The sequence below is a fragment of the Haliaeetus leucocephalus genome, unplaced genomic scaffold (assembly GCF_000737465.1).
Source record: "Haliaeetus leucocephalus isolate CR32 unplaced genomic scaffold, Haliaeetus_leucocephalus-4.0 Scaffold228, whole genome shotgun sequence".
In the NCBI taxonomy this organism is placed as follows: domain Eukaryota; kingdom Metazoa; phylum Chordata; class Aves; order Accipitriformes; family Accipitridae; genus Haliaeetus; species Haliaeetus leucocephalus.
This window is the reverse complement of record NW_010972664.1, coordinates 1,921,840-1,947,520: the sequence shown is the minus strand read 5'-3', so window position 1 is coordinate 1,947,520 and position 25,681 is coordinate 1,921,840. Positions and strand designations below refer to the sequence as shown.

The window sequence follows — 25,681 nt, the reverse complement described above, 5'->3', positions numbered from 1 at the left end:
CTCTCTGTCCCACTTACTTCATTCCACTCCTGCTCAAGCAGCTAAACTGATTCTCCATGTCAGAAAACTGCAGTATACCACAGCAGTGACAAAGGCTTGTAATGGGAAATTCTCGGGTACCCAGGTAAGCTGTTTTTTCTGATTGTCTCAGAGGAGGAAGTATAAGTTTAATTCTGAAAGCACATGGTGAAGTGCTAGCTGATGCAGCTGTGTTTTGCATTGAACTTCTGAAAATCATGGGTGCTTGGTGGCAGGCTGGCACCCAATCCAGGGTGTTCTGGAGACAGCTTGTACACACGTACGACATTGGTGTGTTCTAGCACCATGCTCACCACATTGCCTGACCTACACATTGGCCTCAAAATCCAGTGCATTTCAGAATTAACAGAAGTGTGTTTCTCTCACAAAATCTAATGGTGTATGAAATTGGCCCCCTGAGTTTATAACATTAAATCACACCTCAGGAATCACAGCCTATTCAAAACAATAAGATCCATATTTCAATCACAGGTAAGCTAGGGGCGATGTAACAACTAAATGAAATAATGATGACCTTTCAAAGGAAGGAATTTCTTCAGCAGATTTCTTTACATTGTCAATGTGCGTGATATTCTGATGCACCTGAAACATCCTGCAGTACTTAGGATGTTACGTTATATTTGGGGAAATATTAATTATTCATCCATTGGCTGATGAAGTCAAGCAAAGATGACAGTGCATGTAAGAAGTAGAGACCCTTAGAGGTACTTATAAGGTATAGCATTGAAATGGAAGACTATATTGGTTTTCAACAAGGACAGTGCTTATTACACCAGTCAGCAGCATAACCCATAGATTAATCAGTGGGCCAGTATTGATTGTCATCATCTCCTGCAAGAATGAAGATTATGCTACATGTGTGTCCAATCAGATGATTCATTGAATTTCTGTCATGTGAATCGTTGCTGTAAATGTGCAGAAGGTAAGTGTTGAAATTCTGATTTTTCTTTCTTATAATATAAAAATCATGGATTGCAACCTCTCAGATTTTAGTAAAAAATGCAAACTAAACTAATGAAATAGGAATCTTTGTCTTTGACCTCCAAAAACTGTCTCAAGACATCCTGTGAAACTCTATTTTCTACTTGTGAAGTTTCTTACTTATTTTCCCTACTTATTTGATATTGACACGTGTGAGATAGGATGCAGACTAGCTAGATTTTTTTAGAATGATTAAGTATGACAAGTCCTTTTTCCTTTTTTTTTTTAAATTTGGAACTCACTGACACAACCTTGAGAAAACAGGGTTTGAAGTGTGTGAAACATTATATGTTTTTTTATGTTTAATAAAGATAGGTTCACTAAGATTAAAGCAGATAAGGCATATGACTTGTCATGCTCTAGGATGCTGGCTGACCTCTACAAAATGGACTTTGGAAATAATTCTTGTACTGAAAGAAAAATTCTTCTTATTAAGCATTTTGTACAAGTTGAGTATCAGACTGCTGATGGGGTTCATCCAATACTCCCTTGGGTCCACATTAGGAGATTTTTTTGTGGTGCTTATACAAATGCTCCTTGATGACAAAGCAAAATTCAATGATGTAAAATGCCTATCTTGGGCTCTTGCTATGTGATGCTTTAATTGTATATGTGCATGTGTGAGTAAATTAACATGCACATGAAAGAAAGGGTACATATTGAAAGCTGTTCTAATTCAGTATGTGTTACCATGTTTTTATGGATTGTCGTAACTGATGACAATTGCACCATGAACAGGAAAAATGAACTTAACATTTTTACTTCACATTTATTGTTATCAAACACGAGATTCTTAAGCGATATTTACCATCTCCTCAGAGAGTGCCTTGATGTACTTTTTACCCATCTTTTTCTTCATAGTAAGGGAAATGGCTCTCATCTTCTTACCCAAACTTCCTCCATTATTTGCTGCTTTAGTTTGTACTGCATCTCCAATGTCACTTATAGTCTCCAACTCACATATCTGATTTGAAATAAAAGAGTAAGCAACAACTCACCATGAAAATTAAATTCAGTGTAGTGGAATAGGAATTACAGAAAAATATTAAGGACACCAATGCATTTAGGATGACAAAAGTAAATCATAGCCATTTTCCTGGGGAATTGTGTACCTAAACAGGTTTGCAGCACACCACCGTACATATGAATAACAGAAAGAAAATATATTTTATGCTAGAAAATGTTGTTTCCCATTGTTTATTGTCCGTAATCCAAACAAGAATTGAGGGGATTTATGCAGGTTCTTGAAGACAAAAATGACACATCTGTGGGTTGCATACACTTTCCAGTTACTTTGGGCATGCACCAACCAGAAGTGCACTTCAGTCTTTTTGAAAAATTGTTTCTAATCTTCCCATCAAAGTACCAAAGTTTAGGTGTGATTCTCTTGTTCATTTTGGCAAGGGCTCAGTCACCCAGACAGATGTAAGTACACAAGCAAAGTTCTCACTAGTGTAAAATTTACACAATAGTTTCCAAATGTTTTTTCATAACTATCGTGGGAAAGTGAACTGAAGAAAGTAAAACTCTGTGTTATACAGACCTCAGCTGCATCATCTGCCTTTGATATCGAGTGATGCCTGAAACGGTCAAAGCTTCCAAAGCTGCTTGTGCGCTGTAAAAAAAGAGAAGACAAACCTTGACTCACTGATGATGTTTTGGTCTGTTATTAAGACTTAAATACAACTGTCAAGTCACCTGTTTATGTTAAAAATTCCTCCCAGATCAGTGGACTGTGAACTGCTACATCCAGCTAGAAACAAACTAGGAGGTCACTATAGGGGAAAAAAATTTTGACTTTACAGCCAGAAGCAGAAAAATGAGTAAGAGAACCAATACTGCTTCAAATACTAACTAGATCATGGATATGACTGAGTTCTTCTACATCAATTTCATATTAATTATACACAGGTATCTATGAGTTACTTCTAGGTAAGATTGCTGTCTGTCAGCTTAGAAAAAAAGCTGTTTCCATAAATATTATATGAGCTATAGAGTCGGTTATGGTGGTGTCAACTATGGCAATTTATACAGTTCACTTTTGCAGCTGGGGAGACTGTTTACAGTTCTTTGCCAACAGGAACCAGCAAGGACGGCCGAGGATTATGAATACATTTTTTCCCAAATGCGTGTGTTGCGGAGGGAGTAAGTAACAGAATAATCAGGCAGACTCTGTGTTTTCTTCCCAATCCCCCAATTTGAAAATCTGATTTTTAAACATACATGGGTACAATTTTTCCCTGTGCCACAACACATAAGAAAGGCTGCATCACCTCAGCTGTGCATTAAGAGACCGTGAATGGCTTGCTTTTACTTCCTTCTAATTTTCACCCTTTCTGTGTGTGGATAATTGACGTGGTAAGGAGGGAAGTGGCACAGCGGGTTTTTGCAAGAGAGGTCACACAGAAATACCTGCCAGACGTGCCCAGGCAAAACTGTCTGACACTGCACTGCACATGGTGGCAAACTGCATCAAATTGGCACTGATGACAAGTCAGAAGCCCCTTTAAGTGTGGCCCTAATAACAGCCAGAATTTGGACGTTTCTCAACTCTACAGTGTATTTAAGAGCTTGTTTTTATATCTTCACCAATACTCAAAGCTAAATCCAGAAAGACTCCTTTTTTTTAAGTTCTTCACTCTTCCATAGTAAATGAAAGTCTTTTAATGCAGTATCAGATTTCTTGAAGCAGGGTTTACTGTTATATACTATGCAACATCGTCTTAGTATATTTCTGAGTATTCAAAATCCCCTCTGGAGAGAAAAGACACATAAGAGATTTCAGACTACCTGGTTACAGGTTTTTCTGTATTTATTCACCCATTTACCTTGCCCACATGATTTCAGCCAAACCAGTTCCTTGCTCCATTGCCGCCTTCCCCCCAAGCCACACGAGCCATCTTTTCATCTCCCCCCAGGTTTCTAAAGCACCGATCGTGCCCCCTTCCCCTGGCATCTCCAGCTACCTCCTTTCGCTCTCCATCCAGGAATGCCACCAGCCTCAGGAGGGCCTGAGGGATCCTGGCTCTGCTCTACCATTACACTTTTCAATCTTCTCTGCCAGGTAAGGGTTTTCATGAGGTAGCCTCCAAGGCAACTGAGATAGACCATCCTTTGGGCAACAAAAGAGGGGGAGAAAAGGACTGGTTTAATAGCCAGCCCCATTGCCTGCCTTCGCATTGCAGACACGCTTAATGCCGACACGAACCTGCTTCAAGAGAAGCCAAGGAGAAATCTCTCGCTGATGGTAAGGGGAGCAGAGCTGCCCAAACAGCGAGTGCTGCAGGGAACACCACCCTTGCTAGGCTCATCCTCCAGTTCCCTACCCAGGCGGCAGGGTTAGTAACGCTGCAGGAGTGCTGTCCTCTGGGAAGCTGGAAAACCAAAGACCTGCTTGAGCCAAGACCTAAGTAACGGCTTGAGCTGCTGGCAAGTTTCTCAGTGCTGGTACAGCCCTGTGCCTGTTCTGCCCACAGCTACCAAGCTGCTGTCTTCTGCTCCATCTCCTTACGCTCTCCTTTCCTGGCAGCAGTTAGTCCTCTGCGGGACTTCTCAGTAACAGTGTCAGGATCCTGATGCCACACAGGGTGGCGAGGTGGTATTCAGGCTTTGCAACCGTGATCTTAAGGAAGGAGTTCATCAAAATGATACCAGCTATGCAGAGCACACACATGCTCCCCTGGGTGTTTCCATCCAGGAAGGACCCCATCTTATTCTGTCCCTGCTCATAAATCACAGGGTCACTATCCCTATTAGCTCCTTTTTCTCTTACACACAGTCACTTTTAAACTAAAAACAGTTTGCAGAGAGAACAAAAATATGACAAAGAAAAGCTACAGGAAACCATGAAGACACTCTGTGTTAAAGTCTCCATTTGAGAAGAAGTAAATCAGCATCCCCTGGAACACAACCGAAAATAAAAGCTCCTTGCTGTTTCATTCCCCTGTTTTCCCACACTTATTTATTAACCAGCTCTTCCCCCACCCCCCCCTCCAAAAAAAGAATGTGGACATAGCAGTGGGAGAGCCCTGAGCACAGCCAGATGGAAGAGGAAAGTGTACCCACTTTTTGGGTCCATGTTCTAAGCACTGCAGCTTAAGAGAAAAGGAAATAACATCATTTTTTTCACTACATTTCTGGGCACAGCTAACCTGAAAAATATTTCCAGCCAAAGGTTATTTGAAGAAGCTGACCCAGATTTGTGAATATTTTTGGACAAGTAAAATGACATTTACTATTCACTGCAGGAAAAAAAGAAAAGAAAAGAAAAAATCACACAGCTCTCCTCTTAATTGATTGTAATCTCTCAGAAAATCTCTGTTGGCTAAACATAGTGGTTTATTTGTTTGTTTTTATCTTGTGAAATTGAAAAGGACAGTGTGGATTGTACACTTTAATTTTATCTAAAATTCCCATAAATAAGTTTTCTATTAAGTAGATGAACAATATCCTGTGACAAGGGGTTAGCTCAATACTATGATATAAAAACACAGCCCCAAGGATTATGGTTCTATTAGACAGGATTAACACCTTTCACTGGCTTGTCAACACAGCCAAATGTGCCCTGCAGCATGGAGCAGGAGGGATAGAAAGAGGGAGGCTGGGATTCACAGCAATATTAGGAAAGTATAAAATAGGCTCACACAGCGATCTCTAAACATACACTGACCTTTCTGTTGCATTCAATCACTTCAAGATGTCTAGTAGGAATAACTGTATATTAAAGTGCAGATGTGCTGCAAATACTTTAAAAGGAACAAGAGACAAACATTGTTTATTGTTGATCTTACCTGTAAACAGCTTGAGCACAGGGAAATCAGTTATTCTTTTTCAACCCTTGAAACAACCTTATATCCTACATGTGCAGAAGCCTTGGGCTATTTTGTAGTGTACTTCAATGTTGCTTCATCCCTATTAAATATTAATAAGGGTTACAGGATGATTTCCACTATTCTAGATAATGGTCTTGTTGCACTGGAGAGCACTAAATAGGGCTGCTTCAGCAATTCTCTATACTAACTTTTTCCATTAAGTGATCAATAGCTACCACCTTTTAAAAATGTATTCAACCCCATTATACTGATAGTGAAAAGCAGATTTAGGAGCTCTGGGCTGCAAAGGGAACAGGACTATTACTTTCAGTAGTGTCAGTCACTGCATTAGCGTCAGGGAACACCTACTTTGTGAAGATATGGACAGGCCTTATTTTCAGGTGAAGGGAAGCTTTTAAAGTAAATGCAAAGCTACTAGGAGAAAATATGCTATTGACTTTTGATACCAGGATTCAGCATCCTATAAAGTTAAGTGATTTTTTCTGGCTGGATTCATGCAAGAGCTAGCAACGGATACGTTAAGCAAATATGAATTTGCTCAGTAAAATCTAACGGAGGCATGGGCAGGGGAGAAACACTTCTATTTTCCCACACAAGGACGGATCAAATAATTTCTACAAATCAATGCATTAACTTTCATCCCTTCCCCTTCGGTATACAAAATTAGCAGAATAGAAAATATCAAAGACATTTTTCAGTATTTTATTCCATCTTTTCCTATATCTTCAATTCTCTGAAATCCAGGAATTTTAAATAATCATTTTAAAGGGGTAAGTGCTATGTAATTGCTGTTTATTTTAATTTGGACAGTCTGCAGTTGGTGATCTGGTGTGTCTGTAAATAGCCTGTCATTTTCTCCAGAAAATGGATTGGTATACAAATAGAAAAACAATGAGAAGAGGTTCTGCAATCTATGTCTTTCCATTATAGAACATCCTTCACTTGTAGGGCATACCATAGAGGAAGTCAGTTAGTTCTTATGATAAACTAGTCAGAGATTCTCCATGTCCAAAGACAACCTTTGAGCCAAAACTGACAGCAGTTATCCTGCTGAATACTCATAATGGGTGATATTAATCTCATATTTTCCTTTGGACAATTCACACTTCTCAGAGATCTGGTTCCCTGCTGTGAGAAATTCTGGCCCATTATGTTTTGCTTCAAGTCCTATTCAAAATAGCTTTTAAGTCCAGCATGGCGTAATAGCTTTGCACTGACCCACTCGCACAAGTAAATCTCTTCAAATTCCTCCATGTATTTTCATTTTTAGCTTCCATTCATCTTTAGACTATCCATACCATGTAAGCAGTATAGGGGCAAATGCAGTCACTGGGAGTAACAAAAAAGGAGCTCAGCATGTTGCCCAATTTTCTCGCCTGCCACAGACACTTGTACTCTTCCCTCTCTCCTCAGAAGAAGCTGCAGCAGCTGCCAAGGGGACAGTCTGTGCTTGCTGCTTTGATCAATGGAGATAAGTGGAGCTCAGAATTTGATTCATTTCTTCTATTCTCTGATGCTCCTAGTCCCTTCAGAAGGAGGAGACTACTCTGAGAATGAAATTAAGAGTTACCAAAGTAGGGATGAATATTGCCACTCTGCTAGCTTATCTTATTGCATAAGTAATCAAAGAAATTGTCTCCTACTTTCCCAGAAGGCAAGATAGGAATTTTTATCTTTTGGGATAGTCTGTGAAAAAAACCCCCACCACCACAGCAAAACCTCCTCACTTTTGTATAAAGAATGAGAATTTGCATACAAAATTCAGTAACTCTCCAAAGAGTAATAGAGAAGCAAAAAAAGAGAAGACTTCTCTACCTCAGGGATTTTTTCCTATTTACATGTTAGTTACACATGTAGAACTTCTGACCACTAACCAAGCTATTAATATAACGTTATAGCCCACACGAAACATGGCCTAAACCTTGTACTTCGCCAGTCAAAAGCAATAAAAAAAGATACAGCTTGTTCTTGCTAACTCAAATAGGGCAATCGACTAAAATGGCATTTTTAACTGGTGTAAAAATGACTCTATAAAAGACTGGTTGTTATCATGGTCTGGTATTCAGTAACTGCATGGAGGTGGGGAGAGACGGGAGCAAAGCGGTCTTTGAACAAAAGTGCTACCATGAAGCATCAGAGCAAACACCCTAATTTTAATGATGGAAAATGACGAAAAAGAAAAGCAGTATAAAGTAATGAGTTAATCATACTCCTCCAGGTCAACAAATTTCTCTCTCTAAAGTAAACACTGGGTGGCTGTTTTATCAGTACCTCTATCTGGTACCAGCCTCAGTCTTTGAAGCCTGAACCAATGCTGACACAAAGCATGTAGCTGCTGATAACCCAGCCCGCACGTCAGAGTTTCCACTAGAAACTCAGTTCTCAAGTGCTTTCAAAGGGCACCTCGCATGGGGCAGGCACTGATGCAGCTGAGAGCAAGGGGGAAGCTACCGTTCATGAAGTTAAACAAGGACAGGATGGTTTGCAAGGTCTGTAAGTCTTCCTCAGGAAGAGGCAAGCCACGTAGGAAGTCTGAGCAAAAAGGCAACTTCATCTGGCAAAAAATGTGCTGTGTTGATTAAAAAGTTTATGAGGAACTAAATAAGGAAGCAGTTTAAGAAACACCGATCTTAACACTAAGAAAGTTTTTTGCAACTGAGTGTTGCAAAATGTGCATGGGGGGAGGGATCTGACTCCTCTTCCTTTAAATGCGCATTGACCCTGAATTTTGAGCACCGTTGTTCCTGCCCAGTTGCTGCAGAGCACTCTCCGTTCCCGGTGAGAAAAGTCACTCCAAGTGCTCCTCTGGCAGTCTGTCCAATTTGGGGAGTGTGCACACAGGTATTTGCAATAATTATGTAATTAAGCCTTTATTATTTATATGACATTTAATTAAAAGTGACTTTCAGTGGCACACAAAACCATGAAAAGAAAATGACTTTAAAAGAAGGTTAAGGATGTGTGACAAACTCAGAGGAGCTATGAAAATGACAGTTAAGGACTTGGCATGATGTGCACTTCTACCTCCCTAGTATCCTTTTTTACCCTTCGTTTACACATGGGCAGAAACATTGAGGGACAAGCCTGGAAATCCACCCTCCACAGACCTGTGACTGCAGTAAAGGGGAGCGCTGTCTGAGTAAAGACTGGTTAAACACTACGTAAGCATTGCAGGCTTTGATGTTTAATCTCTTAAATACCAACATCTTTCCTCTCCTGAAACTTTCTCCTCTCAGAACCAGACGAATTCAGAGATAAATTCTCATATTTTAAAACCGAATCACCTTGCTTCAATTAAAGTCCTTTCCCTGCTTATTTATACAGCACGATTTTATTAATGCTGCATATTACCTAGGTCCTGACCTTGCAGGGTTCAGCTGGATTTCTTGTATGAGAGAAATGACTCACATGAGTGTTTGCAGGCTTGAAGTCAAGGTGAAACTATATGTGCCCAAAGATGAGTTGAGAAGCACGCAGCCTCCCAGGACTCCTGTCCAGCACACATGGAGTGGGGCAGCCAGCGTACTTCCCCAGAAGAGGTGGCTATGCGACTGCCATGCAAGCTTCCATGCCAGAGCAGAAGCGGCGATAAGGAGCCTACGGCTTCAGTGTGCTATACATAGACGGCACGCAGAATAGCACAGGGAGACACAGCATGCCCAAGGGCTTTGCTGTTCCTTTCGGCAAGCCTGAGAAGCGGCCACAGCTGCTGACTGCAGCACACTCGCCTGCCCACCCCAGAACAGAGCAGCAGGGGATAGGCAGAAAATATTCCTGCCTGGTATGACAGTGTTTTGGTCAGAGCCCCTGTGACTCGGCCGTTGCACCACAGCCATACCAGACCCTTAACAGCAGTTATTTCGATGGCAGCCAGAGCCTCCTTGCCTAGCATAACGTTTTGTTCGTGCATGACATGGGACCTAGTCCTGCTCCCAGGGAGTCACTGAGAATGAAAGGCAGCTTCTGCATTCTTTGCTAGGGAGAGGCACGTTTTCAGTGGAAGGTGTTCCTTCAAATGACCTTCCAGAGGGAAACAGGACTAAAAAATAACCTCTAAGTCACAGTTAAATTTGACCATCCCAAAGGCTCATTTGGTTTTTCTGAAGAGTAAGCAAACTTTAGAAAACCCTTATACAAGTTTTACCGCTGTCTTGCAGTCTTACCCTTGACAACAGGTAATGACCAACAATAAGCTAATTCTAAGAAACTTGGGGGGGGAAGAGAGTTAGTTTTTATTACTTTTAAATGAGTGTTTGATACATCATGTTGGTTCACCTGATTAATGTTCACAGCAAACTCAGCCATTGGAGTTGTAATGTTTCTGCAAGCTTCCCTACAGCAAAGCTTAGCCATTAATTCAGTGGCATATGTCAGCTCAGCAGAGCAAGGTCACTCTTCTCTTTCAAGGGGAACCTTTTTAGAAATAATAAAACTGACAGAAAGTTCTTTTTTGCATGCTTTATGTCACCTGAGGTTGAGTGCTGCAGTTAATATCACAGAGCTTATAAACATTCCCATCTTCAGCAGTCTCCAACCATACCAGGCTTTTGGAATCTCAACTTTTTTTTTTTTAAAGTAATCTAGTGACAGCTTTATGTGGGGCAGATATACAGTATGTAATACTAAATGAGTAAAAAATGAGTAAAAAATGAACAAATCTTTTCTTAGGCATTTTAAAGGAGAAATTTTGGAAGGCACTAAGAGACTGCTGATACTGCAGTATGCATTTAGGATGTTAGTGCTCAGACAAAAAGATGTAAGATTAGGGACTTTGTCACCACGGATGCTTGCATCTTTGGCTAAAAGGGAGGAAATTTTAAAATACTACTAGTCCACCTTGTTTCCATTTCACTGTTAACTGATACTGAAGGCTGAAAATCTGTATAAGCATGTGATGTAAAGAGAACACAAATTTAATTGATCTATTTATGGAGTAATTTTGAACTTGTAAGTAAATGAAGATGTGTTAGTCATCTGCTATGATAACTAATTGTGACTGGAACTTATTTATCAGGATACAAATATTATGGAACATGATAAACAAACTAACTAGCTGAAGAGTAAGATCCAAACAATAGGCCAATTTCCCCCCTCATTATCTTCCTTCAGACATCCTGACTACACTTGATTAATGCATCCATAGTGAGATTAGCTGAAATTGCCTTAATGGAGATGCACTACAGTAGAGAAGCAAAATTCAGTGCAGTATCTATCATCAGGCACTGTGACTTTTAGTGTTTCATCAGATCTATATGTCCATTTATTTACATTATTTTTATCTTGGAAAACAGAACCAAACTAAACCAAAAAACCAACTAAAACAAAAGATATGTTAAGACAAAACCCACTCATTACAGTGGGTTAACTTTTGACTCCTTTAAAATGATGACCATTTTTTCCCCTTCATGTATCCTCCCTTGTCAGAAGGCTGAGTTCCAATGTTGGCTTATTGCCATCCACGGACAAAAGTTATCCTTATTGTCTAGTTGAAGAAAGCACACATGGCACTTCATTGCAACCTCGCAGACTTAAAAAACTGGACATGCTTGCACAACATATGCCTAGGAATCTAAAATATGCCCCTTGGAAATTTGAACTCATAAAATAAATTCAATAAGCTTTTGGACCAGTATGGAAGCTGAAAGAAGGTTTCCAGCTCAGCATTTCCTCGTGATTTAGCACTGCATAAGAATACTTCTTAGTGCAGAAGTTATGATGTGTTAAATTCTGGGTTTTCTTTGTAGCATAAGTTCTGTAACTGCAGTCCCAGGAAAAAAATCTAGTTGTCTGAAGACAAGATAGCATGCTGATTCTGTTCAGGTCACTCTTATACCAGAAAGGAATGAATACAATCAACAGCTCACTGGGGGTACTGGGCACAGCAAATGGTACTAGTCTAGTATGGGCACATCAGTTCCCTTCTCTCCATTCGATTATCTGTGTGGCACAGGGTTATTGTGATCACAGCTCAGTGGAAAACTACGGTTTCACCTCATGAAAAACAAATGTACCAGGTGCTTGAAGTGTGTTTTCATTCTGACACATGACAAAATTGAGACCGAGCTTTTCAGCCCTCCCCTGCTCCCACAGCCTCCATGAAAACCACACGTTAGTTGAGAGACACTCACCAATGAGATGATGTTACTGAGGCACAGGCAGCAGTGAGGGCTTTGAGGTGTTCTTTAAACCCCAAATTCAAAGCCATACTCCAAATCCTACTCAAATCTGGCCTATCACTGCAAAGGGGATTGTGCCAGGTACAAGGCTTTAACCTTTCATGAATGGGCAGGAACATGTTGCCTCTTCCGATTCCTTCAGATACTAACCAAAATCCCAAACACATAGTTTCCAAACATTTTACCACAATTAGCAAAAGTTATTAATCAAGCAAATATAAGCTCCATTATAGAGACAGGAAGAAAATCATGGAAACACCCCAACAGACAATATCAGAAGAGCCTTGCCATGTACTTAATGACTAGAGCTGACTGCCTGCTCTGCCATCATCAGTCATTTCATGCACCCTCTCGACAGGCTCTGAGCTGCTCATCCATCAGTGAACCATGTCCCCTTTCCAGCTCTGTGAAGTGGTTTTTGGACTTAATATCTGATCTTAAAAAAGGAGGCAGACAGACAGAAGTATAAGAGAAATACAGCACAGCTGTGGCAAGTGAAAGCAATTCATGAGTGGTAAAGCTCAGCATCTGCTTTGCACAGGTGAAGGCAGCAGAGAGTCAAGCTGCGTGAGCTCATTCAGCTGTCTCGGCCACTTTGTCATCTCATCTTCACACATCTGCTTTTGGCTGTGCTGTTGCTAAGTGAAGCCGATTTCTTTATTTCACGGCTGCAGGCTGTCAATGACAAGCAGCATCGTCAATGGCTCCATCTCTATCTCAAACATAATGGTAGAGGGAAGGCATGAAACTGCACCATAGCTTTTCCATGTTTTCTGGTTGAACAGCATTCCTCTAGTGCTTCTCTTCTTCCTGAAGAAGCCATGAGAAACACTGCAGGAAAACCTAAAGCCAAGTACTCAAGTATTCCAGTAGCCTCATGTCTCACTCGCCTTTCAACATACCTGAAAAAACAGCAAACCTACCCTTCTGAATGAGGTCAGCATGACCAAGTAGAGGAACTTACAACTTCCTACAGTTCTCAAGGAAATAACCATTCAGCAGCCCATGGAAATCTAGTACAGGAATGTGAGGTTACTTGGTTGTTCTTGTGAAGATGATGAAAGGGATGAAGACATAAAGGGGTAGGAAAGGGACTAAAACTCCATCCAGAGGACATAATGGTGCAAAACAGTAGGTGGATCACTGGATCTTCTTCCCAGAGAAAGCTTGTCAGGCTCAGTGCTGGATGATGGTTAGAGATGACAGACCCTTTGCAGTTGACATTCAGTTTACCAGAAAGATCCCAGGAGATGTTACGACTGGCAATTAAGCAGCCTGAAGACTGTGTTCAGGCGAAGTCGTTATCCAGCTTTCTGTGTATCCATGGAATAAACCAAAGAGGTATGGGGAAAAAAGTGGCAGTACAGTATATAATATGTATAGTCAAAGAAGAAACTTCTCTGAAGCAGTTAAAGATCTCAAAACTTTTCCCTAGGCTGGAATTTCAGCCTCAAGTTTGGGAATAAGAGAAAAAGTAAGAACATGCTCTTGGGTACACTCTAAGTGGCATAAGATATAAAAAGCTAGAAAGGTAAGAACAAGCAGGTATACAGGAGAGATTCACTTGTGAATAAAGTAGGTGGTCATTCATCTTCCTGTGGAATATCAACACACATATAAGACACCTTCATCTGATGCACGAAACAAAGTTTTCCATTAGGATGGTTTAAAGGACATATGACTTGCTAAATATTCAGTGCATATATAATCTGTAGCCTGGTGCCAAGCAGCAATATCTCTAGCAAAAAAAATGACATTGCTAAGTTGTGGAGGCGAGTATAACTGTTTCTAACAAGAGAAGTAACTCTGCTGTCTCTGTTGCAAGCTTTCAGAAGATAAAGGTTAAGGGATATTGTGATTACAGAGGCTGAGATGACTTTTTTTTCCTTCTCTGGAGTATTGCCAGGGGTTTCTGCCCACACATCAAGGGCTTGATTCTTCTGGCTGAAGTGTTTGTAGCCACCTGCAAATTGCTTATACAAGCTGGCCAGCGATGGCATTATAACAACTTCAGTCTGGATTTATGCTATGACACAGATTACTAGAAGAGTGTTGAAACCTACAGAAAACTGTAGGCCACATCCTCTGCCTGTCCTCCCCGCACATAGTGACTGCTTTTTTCCAGCAATGACAGATATCCTGGGCAATGTTTAATTTGGGGTATTTGTGGTTTCCTAGAAACACAATATTGAAATAAGTCAACTGCTCTATAAAGCTAATTAAAGAATTAGATGGCAACTAATGCTGATTTATGTCACCTTGGTAGCTGTGCTACAGTATTTATCAGACAGTACAGTTATAAATGATGTGATTGATTGTCTGGTTTCTAAAAATGGCTGGAGAAAGTGGTTCAGACATACTTCTTGAAATGCTTTTGCTTGCTTAGGAAACAAAGAACTGAACTGGATTTTTTTACTCTAAGCAAAATGAATATTAATTTGAAAATATTCCCTTCAGGAAATTTGCTCTCACTTGTTTTAAAATATTCTGCTATTAAGGACTTAAGCCTGGCTAGTGAAGGAAAACCAAGACAGGGAAGAAATAAGAAATTATCTGAATTTTGTGCAAAGTTCGTGAAGATATAAAGGTGCTGTAATCAAGGGAACACACAAAAAGAGGCCAGGACTGGACCAGGCCACAGATGTCATTTTTTTTTCCTTTGGCACACAAGCTAGTCAAGGGCTGTGTGAGCCCTCAATGAGCCTGTGTGTTGATCTAAGCATCAAAATGTGGAGGGGCCAAGGGACAAGAGAAAGCGAGCTGTTCTTTCTTCACAAAGACTGGACCCTTACTTTCTGGTGAGAAAACAAAATTCCTCAAATGTCAAGACCTTAGTAGAAGAGATATGCTAACATATATGTTAAGACAAAAACAACTTTCTGAAACTGCTGTTGAAAAAACCCAAACATTGGCCGATGATCAAGAAGCAAAATGATAACGTAAATGAAGAAAAAATACCAGAGGTAAGAGGGGCAGTAATATGATTGTAGAGCCTTCCACTCACACAAGAAAAATAATCCAAGGTTAACTCTAACCTTGTTCTAATTTTTTATGAAGCCTGAGGGAGACAGGAAACACCTTCTCAAGTGTCACCTGCAATCCCTTTTTTCCCCACCTACACATACATGGTTATTAAAAGTGTAATTTTTTTCTTTCTCTGAACCCTCCCTGATAAAGACCCACAGGTTATTTCCCCATAAACCAGGTTCTTAAAACTACTTCCCAGATGTTGTCACCCATTTCTGCTTATTTAACAGAGTTCAAATGGATTTTGACAAACAGTCTTTCTTCAAGAGGCAATGCAGTAAAGACCTTTAATGACAGAACTATGTGTCATCTTTGCCTATAAGCATAAATTTGCACAGCGGGCAGTACAGTGAAAACAGCTTATCGTCAACTCATCACCTCTTATCATTGTTAGAATGAAATGCAAATGGAAACGAACATCACTTCAGTCATGGTTGTGAAAATTAGCATCTGTGACATTAGCAGTTACTCTTTTATTATGCACTCAAAATTTCAGGGTGAAAGAATATAAAACTTGCTATTTTCAGAACTCTACCAGTCTTTACCTTTGAAATAAAATTAAAACCCTCAGCTTTCCACACTCAAGGATAAATCCTAGTTAATATTCATTAACACTGAGCAATCTCTTCACTGCAGATCTTGTCCTAGAGAAGATCTAATTATGTCTTGGATTATTTTAGGTTGTTAGGTTTGCTGTACCTATTTTCTGTTTTCTTTTCTTTAATAAGTATTCCCCATTGGAGGGTCACAAGCCACTATCTAAGAAAAAAGCAGCACCAAAAAACTTGTTTATAGCATCTGTCTGCACTACAGGCTCCAAACACTTAGGCAAGCGATAACCTTTACTCAGATGACAAATCCCATTGAAATCAATGGGATCACAGCTAATGCATTCATTTAAGTGTTTTCAGAATCAGCATCAGTGTCCTGGTTTCAGCTGGGATGGAGTTAACTGTCTTCCTAGTAGCTGGTACAGTGCTATGTTTTGAGTTCAGTATGCGAAAAATGTTGATAACACTGATGTTTTCAGTTGTTGCTAAGTAGTGTTTAGTCTAAAGTCAAGGATTTTTCAGCTTCTCATGCCCGGCCAGCGAGAAAGCTGGAGGGGCACAAGAAGTTGGCACAGGAGACAGCCAGAGCACCTGACCCAAACTGGCCAACGGTGTATTCCATACCATGGGACGTCACATCTAGTATAGGAACTGGGGGGAGTGGGGCGCGGGGAATCGCCGCTCGGGGACTAGCTGGGTGTCGGTCAGCGGGTGGTGAGCAATTGCACTGTGCATCATTTGTACATTCCAATCCTTTTATTATTGCTGTTGTCATTTTATTAGTGTTATCATTATCATTATTAGTTTCTTCTTTTCTGTTCTATTAAACCGTTCTTATCTCAACCCACGAGTTTTACTTCTTTTCCCAATTTTCTCCCTCATCCCACTGCGGGAGGGGGGAAGTGAGTGAGTGGCTGCGTGGTGCTTAGCTGCTGGCTGGGGTTAAACCATGACAATCAGGGCTTCTGTGAAGAATATATAAAAAGGGGAAATCCTGGCTTAAAGTCTATGGCAAAAATGTGCATTGATTTCTGTGGAGGCAGGGTTTCATTTAAAGCTTATAAAAAAGGAAAATTATTGGTATGAAATAGTACTAGGGAACAAAGTTGCAGATGAAAATAGTTCCTCCCATTGGATTTGCCACTATTTTCTCTTAACCCTGAAAACAAATAATAATTTATCACCTAAGTAAGCGAATATCGATTTAATTAGAAGCTTGGACATATTTTTGCCTAAACAAAATGCACAGGCATTGACCCTGGATGTCTTTACACACCAGAAGTAAGCTGAGTTTCAAGTACCAAGCACATTTGGAATCAGAATGAGGAAACAAAAACGTCTCAAACCTTTAGCATAAACATAGATCAACTGTCATGTAGAATAAAGACACAAGCCTTCAGTCAAGCCAGAAAAAAAGGCACAAAGTCATCTTTGCTTCAGCTTGAAGTAAAGCCAGGAATCATCAGGCAGTCCTCAAGTTTGCTGTGTCTGTAGGAATTTGAGAGAGACAGAGAAAGAAATAGGCTCTGCCCAGCACATTACATCCTGTAAAGTGGGCAAGACCATGCAGGGATGGTTTACAGATTATTTGCACCTTCCATTGTCATTTGCACCTGGTCAAATGTGCAAAACAGTGCAAAGTGGAATGCAGAGTAGCTGTGAAATGCTTTAACCCTGTTTTATTTGTATGGTGCCAGGATATGGTGCTGCCTGAAGCATATACAAAAGCGAATGTTTTTTCTTACCATCTTTCTAAATCTGCTTCATGCCACTCCCCAGATACACTGACATCTGTAATGTCATAAGGGTCAAAGAGGCTAAAATCCAGGTCATTTTAGGGGTCGGTCTGTCATCTTCTAAGTAAGTCAACTGCTGTCTTCCTCCCCAGCTCTCTAAGGGGTGGTGGGACAGACTGCACAAATGCATAGCTGAAACACATCTAGTAAAAGCATACTTCCCCCTACTTGGTATAGTACTTTCCTGCTGTGCAGCTAAAACTCCAGCAATGTAGGAGACATGTGCTCTGCTGCAGTGAGCTGACGGAGCTAAGGCTGACTGGCCATCAGCATGACCATGAACCTCAGGGCTGGGTGCAAGAACTAGATTGTTTGACCTCACCTGCCCACAAATAATACCGCGGCTCAGAACAGCTATGCCATATAAACTAAGCCATGTCTCACCTGACAGAAAAGAAAGGGGGGCAGCTGAGGACTGAAAGGAAGTGCTGAGAGAGAGCTGCCTTTTGGTAGATGCCCTGACAGGAGGTGCACAGGCTCTGTTGTGATAGAAAGTCACCGGAAAGGTGCTGGATAGACAGATAGGTTAGATTGGACAGGCTTGAAATAGAGAGCTTAGCCCTTCAATTAGTTGAATTTCTTCAATATTAGGCAGGGTATTTTTAAGCCTTGGGACTTTTCCTTTATAGTTCAGCTACTTGGGTCCTCAGCTGATGTACAAGGTATAAATGTACAGTTCCACGGCAGTACATGTAGCTACAATGATAAACATTGGCAAAAGATGGGAATCTTTCCAGTACCTCTTTTGAAAACATTTCTCTCCCATTTCTCTCCCAATCGTCTCTGGGATGACACTGGGTGTAGATTTTTTTTTGCCTAACAATGAATGTTTATTTATATAGTTTACATACAATGCGTTCAGTAGTTATATGCGTATCCATGCATATGAAAAATCTGCCAGATATGCAAAGAAGTTATTACCATGACTGCAGCACTACAGAAATCCTGCTGTATAACGAAAAAAACCTGCAACACTACTATTTCATGGCATAGTATCAACCTTTTCATAGCAGACACTGAGAGTTGTAAGATGCTACTTTTTGCCTGTGTAGCACCTAATGTGTCTGCAGAAGTCCCTTAAACACCACAGTAGTAAATAAAGTAAAGTAAATGCATTGCACATAATGAACTGGCAGTTAGATACTGAAAATCTGTATTAGTCCAGCATTGGTCATTGACTTGCCCACCCCTGCTAGAGGCTTTATACAGAAACAGCGAATTGCCTCAAGAAGGGTTTTAACACCAGCCTTGCACGGTATTCCTTCATCTTTATCAAAAGGCATAACTGTACGCCAATATTCTTCACATTAGAAAGTAATAAAATCAAAAGGATTAAAATGAAAATCTTGGTGAAACACTTGAATTAATGCACAGAAGTTCACACAATTGTGATGAAGACAACTGGTCACCATGGTTAAGATTCAGTTACATAAAAAGATCATTTTGGTGTCCTTTGAGGGCCTAAGGTAGCAAACCTGATTTTTCACTTAACACTCCAGACCTTATGGCTCTCCCACAGGTCTTGTGTCAGCCCCATGTGGATGTACTGGAGACACTGGGACATCTAAGTTGCCTAAAGGCAAGGTGAGGTACCCCAAGACCTCCACAGTGACAACAGCATCCTGCCCTGCTAGTATGAGGAGATACCAAATGTTGCCTGCACAGAGCAGGGGCAGCCAGGAAGTGATCTAGGGAAGTCAGTTGTGAAACCTTGTAACTTTTGTCGGGAGGTAAGGACCTGCGCCCCACATTACCCAATTCAATATTAAGCAACTTTAGTATTTGTGTTGCTTCCACTGGGCATGTTTTGAAACATGCTACAACAAGCTAAGATTTCTATTCCGTGTGACATGGGGCTGCCTCCTCCCATGCCATTTTTGTGAATAGCACATTCAGCAAAAACATTCTCATCATGGAAATTTCATACATTTCTGTGCAAAAGTGGGACTACAGTAGGTGAAGTATTCCAAAGCACACTACTGAGGCAGAAAGACATCCTGAGCCACTTCACCAAGACCTTTCCATTTTTGTAAACATTTACAATATGACAAAGTCAGCAGGTTTGACACTCAGTCAAGTGGTTAGAGTCTTTTCACCCCTGCTTTACACATATGGTGAATCAAATCCATAACCATGATATATATGTATATTTTTGAGAAGCCACAATACCAGCATTTTAATAGCATGGAGTGCATTCATGAATGACTAACTAACTGTGTTGGAAAAAAAAATATCAGACTGTTGTTAAGGAATGTATTATTTTGGAAGAAGGGAGTGACCAAAATTTGGTTTTGAAATTATTTAACAGACAGAAAAACAAAGCCCATCCACAGAGTGTCTCATGGTCATTTCTTGCTTAACCTATAGTGTAATTAGATATTAATTATACTTCTGCCTTGTCTTTAAAAAACAGTATGACGATTGAACAAAACAAAGTACATACCATACCAACCAGTGAAATGCTTAAAACCCCATTCAAATCCATGGGAAAATGGATTCAGAATTGTTTCAAATCCATGGAAAAAGCATTAATTTTAGTTATTAATGAGTCATAGTCTAAAACTGCAAGTGCAGTACACAAAAGCCAATGCTGAGTAAAACCAGAAGACATTCCTGCTGAAGTAGTGTCTGTGATAATGTTTAGTAGCCAGAAATCACAAAGTGAGGGGTATTCCCAACCAATGGGAAGATGGGTCTGTAAACTAGGAGACAGCGAGTTACTGAGAGCAGAGATATACCAAAAGGCTTTTCTAATCTCTTATTTAAATTTTCAGCACTGGCAAACTGAAATAGAAATGGATACTGATGCGCTCGGGTCTAGCAGTAGCCATTTCTCTTCAGGCTTACAATACACTTGCAAAGGTCATCCTGCACCCAGTCCAGGGACTGAAAATAAATTTCTAGCACAGCACAGGACACATCCTTATGCATCTTGCAAAATTCTCTCTTTCTTGCAACTGCAGATTGTGCAAAGTGTCCAGTGTAGCATATTATCAATTTATTCAGAGTATTTATTTCAGGCTGAAAATATAATAATTCGCAGAAAAGTGAAGATAACAAACACTGATTGCCAGGTACCCTCTCCTCCTTTGGTTATGATGATCCAAAAGAAAAATCTATTAAAATAAGAAACAAATTTAATAGCTTTTCTAATTCTTCACTGATTCTCACACTCTTTCATGGGACATCATCAGTTTATCATAGTTGAAAGGAAGACAGGGGATTTTTGTGAGCCTGTCTGTTAAAAGACTGATGAAGAGCATATAACAATACACAAAGTCTGGTACCAGGACTCTTCAGCACAGCTATAGCAGCTTCACAATGGTGATTCCTTGAATTGGATCATTACTTTTATAAAGTGAGTATATACAAATAGCTTCCTGAGATTATACCACTGTGGCACTTGCTAGCACATCAGGAAATCCTGAAGCTAAGATTTAGAAGGAAATCCTCCTTTTAAAAATCATAAAGAATTCCTGTTATTATTCTTTGACATTAAAAATGAAACATTCTTACCTTTGGCTTTCGACTTTTCTCCTTATCAGACACGTTAGATGGTTTTCTCTTCAACATTTTTATTTCAGGTTTATCCAGCTGATGTGCAACTGCTACTAGCTTGTAACTAAACTAAGTACAGCAAAGCGTACTGCACAAGCGTACATCAGTTACACAGTTCCTTATTCTGTCAGGATGTGACTTCATGCAGCTGGTTTGTAGTATGGGTGAGTGACCTGAAATCTTTCTTTGAGGAAGGAGTGAGGAAGGAGAGGAGGCAGTGAGGGGAAAAGAGAGAGGTGCGCTAAGGAGATGAGTTGAAAATAAGGAAAGGGTTCAGAGTGAGAAATGCTTTAAGACTTATCTTCTATTTCACCATCCGGCCTCAGTAATACTTTGGACAACCTCAAGAAAATCATCCTCTTTTCCTCTCTCATTTCTCCCCACTCAGTCTTGTGGCTTCATTTCCACTTCTGCTGTGACTTGAATGTGAAGAACGTATGCTGCTGTTCTGAGGACCAAGGGATATTATTCCCCAGCATGTTCACACCGTTCTGTGGTACATGGTCTAGCTGGTCCCTAATGTCTCCCTTTCTCCCTTAGCTCTACAGTAATGCAATAAAACCAATGAGATTGAAGGTCACTGTTTGGCAAAGAAGGGAATTTTTCTAAAGCCATCTTTTTCTTCTGCATGGTGGAATTTTTTTTTTGCCATTCATCACAGAATTTGGACTCCCTGAAATAGCACTTTTCAGTCCTCCATTGTCCTTGATTTCATGACAAAGTCACAAGGAGAAATAGCAAGTCTAACAGAAGGTTTACAACAAAGAGACAGAGGAGAATGACAAAGGTCTTTTATGCCCTCTTGAAAAACAGCCCAGAGGCTAAATGAAAGTGGAAGTATTACGATAGCTTTGAATTTCTGCTTCATTTTGCTTGATATTATTTGCCAAAGTCAAACAAATAAAAGTCTTGAGCATCCTAAGTAAAACTTATTTGTTGTGAATCATAGGCCACAAAACCTGAAACCATGAAAAATTCCCAACTTTTTGCTGAAAGATGGAGGAAGATTCTCAGTTTCAACCCCCAAACTTTTGGGCCAACCACAGAGCTTCAATTAAATCTTAATTTAACATTACTACAAATGAAAAAGAAATCTATTTCTAGCTAAATTGCAAGAAAAAGGTTCAAGAGTAAGTGTGAAGAAAAAATTTTAGTAAAAATACTTTTTTTTTCAAAATGTTTATAACAGTTTTTCAAAAGTATTTTTTTTTCCAAGCAAATCTATTCTAAGCAACTTTTACGCATAAGTTTTGCATACATAAAAGCTCTTTTAAAAAAGCAAGTCACTGTGGAGGTCTCTTGCACCAAATAAAAATTCAGAAGTCCTTGTCAATCCAAATACTCAGTGCACAGAATGAACTTTCTCAATGTCATTCTTTTAATATGGTTGAACTCAAATTTCAAGGAAAGTTGAACCAAGAAACCATGCAAACTGACAATGAAAAGAACTGATGGTTGAAAGCTGGTAAGAAATGCACAAGTCTTATTTCTTAGAATCGCCTTTCCCAGTCCCATAAACACTTCTAAGTTTTTGAAGCATCTATGAGGAGACAATGCTAGATAGGCAGGTAGTCTCTTAGCTGAATTGCTCCATTCTTCCTCTATCATATGAATACTCCAGGGAGGGATAAGACACTGCTGGTTAGATGAATTCCCATTTCAGTTTGCTATTTGGACTTCTATTTAAATGTTTCAGAAAAGTTTTGGAGGCCTTCTTGGACTCTGATGGATGGGCAACTGATGAAATAATAATTATTATATGTTAATGGTATAACGAGGTTTTCCTTTCCAGACCTTTGAAGAACTGGGATGGTAAGAAGAGGAGGAGGAACTGGGGTTAAGGTGCTGAAATTCTGCCAAATATAATGCAAGTTTGTTCTCTGTGTTATTGGATTGCAGTGGAGTATGTGTTGAACTTCAACCTATTAACCAAGATGTTTCACTTCACATTTTAATCAGAACTACACTCATCTAGAAGACAGCTGAATTTATTATTGTTGTTATTAATAATAACATATATATCAAAGTTCATAATCATTGTTACTATTAATAACTAATAATTAATTAATAATAGTGAACTCTGAGACATATGTTTTTTTCATATATCTGATAACAACACCTGAAAAGTCCATATAAGTTTCTAACCATAAGGAGGTTTTACCATGGATATTTAATCAGCCTTAGTAATTCAGTAGGGCCATATATAGTTATAAAAGCTGTATGTATGTTTAATAGTAATTAAACCTGGCTATTTATCTACATAGATGTACATTGTAGTACATTGTTTTTCTTTGTAATCTGATCCAAACATGAGGATTAAATCAGACTCTGCTGATCATTAGACTGTGATTTCCTGTCTCAGGCCACTGTTAAAATCTTCATGATTAATAAAATGGGAACTCATCTGAAGAGTAATATATGAGCTTCCTTTCTGTAGAATATTTATTAAACAGGAAGAAAGAGGCCATTTCAAGAGATATAGTACCCACCCATATCTATTTCCTTTCCTCATCCACATATCAGAAAAATTATAGCAGCTTGAAAGCTGACCTGATTATGCTCTTGCCCTTGGAAGGCTGACCCACACTAGTTTTAAAAAGTAAGAAAGTGAAGAAAATCAAACATATATAACACTAAGTTCGTTTAATTTAGTTAACCAATATGTTACAAAAGGAGCTCTTTTGAATTAAAAAATAATAATAAGCTCAGTGCTTATATCCTCTGTATTTGAAGCTAATTTTTCAAAGGGGAATGAGCATCTATGTAAAATTAAAAGAAAAAAAATCTCATACTTAGTTTTCTGTTGGACATGACTGCAGGTAACTTATTCCATTTCCTTGCTGGTCTTTGAACCTGATCCAAACCTCAGTGAAATCAATAGAAGTTTTTTAGGGTGAATTTTATGGGGCTTGGATTGACTCCTCCATCCTGAAATACCAAGGCAATGTCACTCTTCTCTCTGGGAAGTCGGATTGGGAAAAAGGCTATCCACTTAAAAATAATTAAGATGACCCCATGAGAATGATTACCACTGCCTTTATATTTATAAAAGGCAACATACTTTTTCATATTAGAAACACATATTTCATTGTCCATCAGACAAATCTGGTCCAAGTTCAACCGGAGGCTCAGAGATACCTTGGGGCTGTATATTGCTTTCCCTAATGCTAAGCAATCCCAGAGTGTGTTAGTCTGTTTATTTTAATTAATATAAGACTTATATTTTGTACAAGAAAGGAATCATGTCTTCAGCCTCTGCTTTTATGGCCCTGCCTCTCCTGGTATGATCAAGCTTCCTCAGATATTGCAGAAATCTCAGAATAGCAAGTGAAGCTGAGTGAATAATTTGCAGTGAATAATTTACTTAACAAATTTAATCTTTATTTCCTCAAGGAATGTTCATGAGCAGAAGACAATTTCCTCATATGTATTAATTATGGGCCAGAACATAGCTAGATACTTCCCTTTCCTGGTCTAATCTGAGCCAGGGCCAGCCACTGTTACAGTCACTGCTACTCCTCAGCAGAGATCTCTCCATAACCGACCACGGCAAAGACTCTACAGAAACTAAAAGGAAGAAGTGTGAAAAAGTGAAGTTAAACCCTCTCTCCCCTGCCAAAACCCCATGAAAGAAGCCAGATGTTGTAAGGCTGGGCTGTCTTTATAACTATTTAAATTAAACACTCACTTTTAATTTTAACTCCAAAGATTGAGGCTGTGATTTTCCATTGGGATGCTGGGGAATGGAGCTGGATGCTTAAGGTCCCATCTTTGAAACTCCCACACTCACTGCAAACTCATCACTGAGAGCATCCAGAACTTAGTACTGAAAATTTGTCCAAAATGCTTAGGGGCTTCATGCAACAGGGTGTTTAATTTCCTGTTGAATAGGCTCCTACGTGCTTTTAATCAGGAATAAAAAAAGAAGAAGCTACAGAAACTCGGAGTCTTTGAGAAACAAGATGGGATTAAAGAATATTTTAAGTTTACACCCTTGATTTGGCAGAGGGTTGACACTATATCAAGAAGACTCCTATCCCATACAAAGTATAATTCTTATGAAGCCTGCAGAAACTGCCTATTCAGCAAAGCTAATAATCTGAAGTTAGCTTCAAAAACTTGATCTCTGCTAAATAATTTACATTGGGGGAATTTTTAATGCCACACATCCACTGAAACAGCATGAGGGAACAACAACAGAGCAGAGTCTAAGCTTGTTTAAGCAACTGTCAGGTTGCAGAGCAGCAGGAATACCCTCATCATACCAAGTCCCAGGAACTGTGAATTCAGCCTCTCTCAGACTGTTAGGCTTCCTTCTCTTCCTGAAAAAAAAATTTTTGTGATTCTTCCTTCTCTTATGCTAATCCTTTGCCACTAAGGTCAATGGAGTCACAAAGAAATATGGCAGGGACAGCCTATCACTAGCAGAGCTCCTACTGAATTTAAAGATGTGTCTGGTACAAAAAGCGGTTGCTACTCTGTGAGTAAGAAAAAGTGTCTTATTGCCAGGCCCTCAGACTGTGTCCTTGGCATGCTCCCAACACTGCCTGGCCTAAAGGGAAAATGAAGTACCAAGAACTTATCTCAAACTTTGATCCCAACACATTCTTCTGCATTAGCAGTAGATGAACAGATCAGTCATACCTACACCATGTCAGGTTAGCACTAACACTAATAAAAATCTATACTATTGTGACAGAAGGATTCTCAAGGAGATTGGC

General features: G+C 39.7%; 1 protein-coding gene across 1 annotated transcript in view; it reads right to left on the bottom strand.

Annotated features, from left to right (window-relative positions):
* The window catches only part of SAMSN1 (SAM domain, SH3 domain and nuclear localization signals 1), a 35,839-nt gene extending 14,740 nt beyond the window's left edge, over nt 1-21,099 (bottom strand). The window contains exons 1-3 of the mRNA XM_010567231.1: nt 20,919-21,099; nt 2,564-2,635; nt 1,829-1,984 (exon numbers count right to left, since the gene is read on the bottom strand). Of these exons, the coding sequence (XP_010565533.1) occupies nt 1,829-1,984; nt 2,564-2,635; nt 20,919-20,975 (285 nt within the window). The 5' untranslated portion in view covers nt 20,976-21,099. The remainder of the gene's footprint in view (nt 1-1,828; nt 1,985-2,563; nt 2,636-20,918) is intronic.
* Nucleotides 21,100-25,681: the final 4,582 nt, after the last annotated feature.